General features: G+C 41.5%; 1 protein-coding gene across 1 annotated transcript in view; it reads right to left on the bottom strand.

The window, feature by feature from the left end:
- cabp1b (calcium binding protein 1b) overlaps positions 1-4,863 on the bottom strand; it is a 14,444-nt gene extending 9,581 nt beyond the window's left edge. Inside the window, exon 1 of the mRNA XM_042394434.1 lies at positions 3,851-4,863. Coding sequence (XP_042250368.1) covers positions 3,851-4,549 — 699 coding nt within the window. The 5' untranslated portion in view covers positions 4,550-4,863. The remainder of the gene's footprint in view (positions 1-3,850) is intronic.
- Between the last annotated feature and the right edge of the window lie 1,137 nt (positions 4,864-6,000).

Genomic DNA, 6,000 nt, shown 5'->3' on the forward strand with positions numbered 1-6,000 from the left:
ATAATTCTGGTATTTCAGTGTTATTTCACATAGTACAAACAGATGTTAGTCTACTTCAACATCTCATGCGTCAGCGGGGGGACAAATATTGATGTCTCATTTAAGTCAATTAAACCTTCTCTGTTTGTCCTCTGACTCATTTACCCCTTGTCCCCTGTCTCGTGTTACACTCTTTCTCACACACAATCCCTGTCTTGCAGTGTCTCTCACTCATTTCCCTTTCAGCCTCAGGTCTCCATAAATATTTAGCATCATCACACACACGCTTAACATTGCGGCGTGTGCCGTACTGTGCACACCAACTCTTACATTTCACTGCCTAATCCTCATCTCAAAAGGGATTTAACCAAAGACTGAATTTTCTACCTCCTTCTGTGCCAGCACAGATATAAAAATATCCATCTGCGTCTAAAAATAGCCTGTTATACTCTAGACATACTGGAGGCATATGCTGCGGTGAATACGATGATGCTACACTCTTTCCTCTCGTTCCCTCTCAGATCTTCCTCCTTGATTTACTCGTTTTTTTTCTTTTTCTTTTTAAAGCACGCAGTTTGCGTTTCTCTGCCTCTTTTCTCTCTTTTCATTCCCTCTCATACGTCATGAAGGTCAGCGTGATCCAGGCAGAGGGGAAAGAGGGAAAAGAGGAAGAGAGATTTTGCAAGAGCAAAAAAATAAATAAATAAGGGCAAAAGGGAAAGGCAGACAGGAAACGTCAGCGGCTGTGAGCGCCGAATGAGTAACAGGAAACCCAGGTCGAGGAAGTGAAAAGCTAATCTGTGTTTTTAGACATTTCCTCACATTGTCTTCAGAACTGTGAGGTGGGAGCAGGGAAGTGAGAGTTGATGAGTTTTTGTCTTATATAACAATCATCAGGTCTGCCAGCAAAGTCACTCTATTCCTATTCTATCCTTTGTCTTCCCCCCGATTTATCCGATTCCTTCACTTTCTTTTCTTGCCCTTTCACTTTTCCTGGCTCACTGATGTGACATACAATGGACAATCTCTCCCTTTCTCCCTCACACACACACACACACTCTTTGAGTTCAGACCTATTAGTACAAACGGTACTTGCTCCCTCTGCTGGTTAATACACATCCTTTCATCTAAATTCAATTAAAAAAAAAAAAAACGTGTAATTTCCTCAATAACAATGTCTCATCCGTAGATAACAGACCTCTCTCAATAACAGGTCTGCACTGCGCTTCCAGACTCCCTGTGATGGTTCATAGAACAAGGTCATACAAGGACATTCATGATCATTCAGAATCACCTAAAATAGAAACAAAATGTATACTGGTACAAAAAAAAAAATGCTTACGCTGTGCCCTTAATGGAGGTGTGTCGTGTAACCTGGACAGTTTAAAGTCTTGAATGTGCAAAAAGGAGTGAGTTTGGAAAATCATTGTATCACCATTAAGCTGCAAAACACATTTGTCCTTATTCTAACCCCCACACTAGCCTTTTCTTTGTTTTTCTTTTTTTTGGTGATTGCTGGCAGCCTGGAGGAACACGTTTGAACACGCCAGGCTTTTATTCACCAGTTCTCAAATTTGCTCTGTCAGGTACCATGTTTGCCAAAGGATTTGAATATTTTTGCTAAGACAAAAAGGAAAGAAAGAAAGAAAGAAAGGGGGGGAAAAAAACCCCGCTCTGCCCTCCTCCAGTCTCTCATAATCAGGTCTTGATGTGCTATTTTTAACCTCTTCCACTGGCAGCAAATGAGTTCTGTATGGATTTTATGCAGATCTTGATGTTACATAATAAAACATATGAGATGAGTTTGTAGTGTGTAATATCTCACCCTGCGTTCTGCGTTGTGCTGCCACGTCTATTCAAGGAGCGTTAAAGGTGCGTTAGTATGACTGTGTGGTCGCATCAACTGAAATGAAACAGCTTGAGTAAGATGCTGAGCAGGTGCAAAAACATGCATACACAAGCTGTCTCTGTTTTTTTTTTTTTTTTTTTACGCTCTTTTATCGTTTTATTTCTTTTCATTCTCACACACAAACATTCACTCCCTCACTTTTTCTCACTGCTTCGTTCGCACAAACACAACTAACTGGCATCCACTCACAGATCCATTGTGACTATTGACAGCTGCGTCTAGTGTCATTTAACAAATTCACAGTGACAACATCACAGAAAACAAACTAGTCCTCTTTGAAAACTGGGTGACTCTGTCTCCTTTAAGAATTTTACATGCAGAACGTATCAAAGCTAGATATCTCTTTCATGTTAAATGGATGGAAATGACAAAATATCCACACACGTCAGCAGCTCTAGATACTTAATATAGCACACTGCTGCATGGATTTTGCCTCACTGGAACCCCTAAGACTGATTGAAGCTCTGACCTGGATTGAGAGGAGTTATTTCTGGAACACATTAGTGCACACGGAGGTAATTGTCTCCGCTTGAGCTTTTTATCATCAACACTGTGAGAAGGATTTAAATGAAACAAGAAGAAGAAGAAGAAAAAAAAAGAAGGGAGAGAACTGACAACCTACAACTGCGTTATCAGAGGAGGAAATGTGGTGCCTTTAAGAAAGCTGATGTATTAGTAGGTCAACAGGTGATGCAGGGAAGAAGAGATACACCCTTTATGTGCCACTGATCCGTACTCAACCACAGAATCAGGAAAAAGTTTTTGGGGTGAATGACATTTAGATTTTATTAGAATTTCTTCCCTCAATGTGTATCACTTACCTGTGTGTGTGAGTGAGTGTGTGTGTGTGTGTGTGTGTGTGTGTGTGTGCGTGTTGTGTGTGAGTGACAAGCTCTCATCACTGCAAAGTTTTCCACACAGCGGGAAAGATGATCCCTCTGCCGTTGCTCAGGTGACACTCACAATAAAAGAGGCTGCATTCATATCAGGATGCGTGACAGACAGCAGCCCCCCTGCTGTGAAAACTGATGGATACCAGATACATACAGGAGCCAGATTTGGACTGAAAACATACATCCATTTTTAATCTGCTCAACGAGTCGTATAAGGTTCCAGCTTCACCCGCATCTCACCTGTGAGCCTCCACCTGCCGTCCACCAATGAACTAAACTCTTAATAAGCATCAACGCTTCGGTTAATCGAACAAACTGCAGTAAAAAGAGCTGAATCACAAACTTTCACTTTGTTCAAAATGCTTTTGAAGATCTCATGTCAAGAATTTTCATTATCTTACAGGTATTATTCTATTGATGTTGAACTTATTATCCTTTTCATGGACTTTGTATACCCATGTCACAATTCTTTATTTCCATACTAGCCTTTTCCTCACCTAAAGCCAATAATTAACCTCCAGATGTCTGTGGAGGTGGATTTCACTTTGAATTTCTTTTCCCAAAATGTCCTCAATTTGATAAGTTTTGTGCTGATTTTCTGTATTCATTAATAGCTTGGACTGTTTCTGTAAAGCCCAGTATGGTGTAAGTATAACAAACTTGTAATGGACTGACTTTCATTCGTTTTACACATCTTACCGAAATTTTGCATCAGTTCCCACTAAATGCTCTGAGTCTTAATTCTTGCTGCTGCTGATGATGATTTATTTACTTTACAGCTTGAAATTTCTCCCTTTGCACTGTTCTACACGACAAAACACCTTCACATGTAACAGTGCATAAGTGAGCGTTGAGCAATATGATGAAGGACACTTTTTAAATCGACTTTTTGTTGCATTTCATATGGAGAATCCCTCAAATGTTGATTTGATGAATGATTAACAAATTTAACAAATCCATAATATTGATGTGATTGGTGTAATTTTACATTCTCCGCAGCTTTTGTTGTGCTTTGAATGTACTTTTAGGTCTGTTTCAAAAGTTGAATTTTCTCCTCATGCCTGCTTACCTGCCCAAACACTGACTTCACTATGGGGTGAAGAGTAGAGTCGTACTCGGACGGGGTCGCGCTCAGTCTTTTGGATGTGCGTCTGGATGCGGGCTGGACAGGTGCGCTTGTTGCAGGTGTGTCAGAGTTGAGGCTGGAGGATGACCCGGTGATGACTCTCTCCCGGGGCTCGAAGAAGAAAGCCGCATCGTCTTCCTGTTTGGGATAAGATGGAGTTGGAGAGGTCCTTCTGTCCTGCCGGGAGCCGCTCTGGTGATGCGCTGGAGGCAGCTCACCTCGAGAGGAGTCGTGGTGATGATGCGAGTGTTTGGACCTGGAGGACTTGCTGCGCTCTTTCTGATGTCGACTCGTCCCGTGCCTCACATCCTCCTGATGGTAACCGTCATCCAGGGGGCTCGTCTGCCGGTGAGACTGGCTTTTCTGTCCCCGGTGATCACCTAAATGTCGAGAGTCGGAGTGTCTTGGTTGGCAGAGGGGTCTCCGCGCACTAGTCTCGCACTCCTCCGTCCAACTTGCATCCTCGCCGCCTCCAGCTCCGGTGGGATGATGATGATGGTGACTGCGGTGGCTGCGGTGACCGTGTGGACCATGATCCGAGTGCGCAGACCTGCGGTTGAGCCCCGATGATCTGAGCAGAGAAGTGGTCGACTCGCTTTTGGGCAGAGAGGAGCTCATGGTTGGCTTTCTGTCGCTCGACATGCGAAGTGAAGCTGCTGGAGGCTGGAGGTCGAGTAAAGGAAAAGAAGGCAGTCCTCCGCCACGTGCAGGTGTTCAGCATCAGTCAGTCGGACCCCCACCCCCCCTTCTCTAATCCACATCCACGCACGAGACCACCACTACACGGTCTGCGGTGATGAAGTTGGAGCAGCAGCCACCTGATCGAGCATTTGCAGAAAATGTGAAGTGCAGTCTGATCTGGCAGCCAGACGGTCAGTCTGACGCTTCACGGGGGGCTCAGCTAAGTTTGGATGACAGCACAGTGTTGCGCTGCCGCGTGTCACACGCAGTCCACGCGCAAAGTTCATTAATTCCCACGTCACTGCAGATTATTTCTCGCATAATGAGCACTTGATTAACATTTCCCCTCTTTGCTTGATCACAGTAAAAACTCAAACACCATTTGAACGTCTCTGTTAAGAGTTAATTAACATAATTAACTATCAAAAACAAATATTTAAATATATGGAAAGAGGTGGTTTTGATCGTAGTAAAAACTGAAACTGACACAGATTCACTCAAAACTCAACAAGTGGCTGCTGTGATATTAATGTCAGTGGACAATGGTCTTTCTGAGGGACATATTAGAGAGTTGCTCTGTTTCCTACAGAGTTGAAATGTGCCTTTAAAACTTTATTAAAGAAAAACATTTTAAAGACCCTGTCCAATGCAAATTAGTCAAACAATAACGCAAATTCATGCAAATGTGTGAGTGAAAGAGTAAAAAGGTCAAAGAATAACACAAACAGGATGACAAAGTGAAATCATTTTACACACTACAGTAGTTTGTAGGTCTTTCAAGCTATAAATAGTAACATGACCTTTTTTGAATTAACACTGAGGCACCATTCATTCATCAGCCAGACATGCAAAACAGAACAAGATTAGAAAATCATCAAAAGTCAAATAAAATGACTATTTTAAAGCAATTATTTTTATGATATATGCATGTTTTATGTCAGCGTGTATGAACCAAATGATTTTAAATAACTCAATCAATCAAAAAAAGACAAAAAAGCTAAAATTTTACAAATAATTTCATCTCTGGTTTTTAAATTAATTCACAGATTCACTCTCTCTCAACCAGAGAGTCATCTCATCTTCATCTTTTCAAACATCTCACCAGGGGAGGTCAGTTTTCAATTAGCGGTCCCAAGAATGGACTCATTTCCTTATTTAGTTAAAATTACATCCTCCTTAAAGTCATACAGAGTATGTTTTAAGATGATTTTTGCCTCTGTTTCATAATTTTCATTTGTTTTGTTGTCATAACTGTACAAATATGAATATATGAATATAAGGTGAATGTGGATATTGTTAGAGGTAGAGGAAAAGGCAATTTTTCCTCTCCCTGCACATGATTTTCCATTTTTATCTTCATTTGATTTTAACTTGAGTAAAATAATTTAACTTTCTGATTCTTCCCTACGAGT

Source organism: Thunnus maccoyii, chromosome 19, assembly GCF_910596095.1.
Source record: "Thunnus maccoyii chromosome 19, fThuMac1.1, whole genome shotgun sequence".
In the NCBI taxonomy this organism is placed as follows: domain Eukaryota; kingdom Metazoa; phylum Chordata; class Actinopteri; order Scombriformes; family Scombridae; genus Thunnus; species Thunnus maccoyii.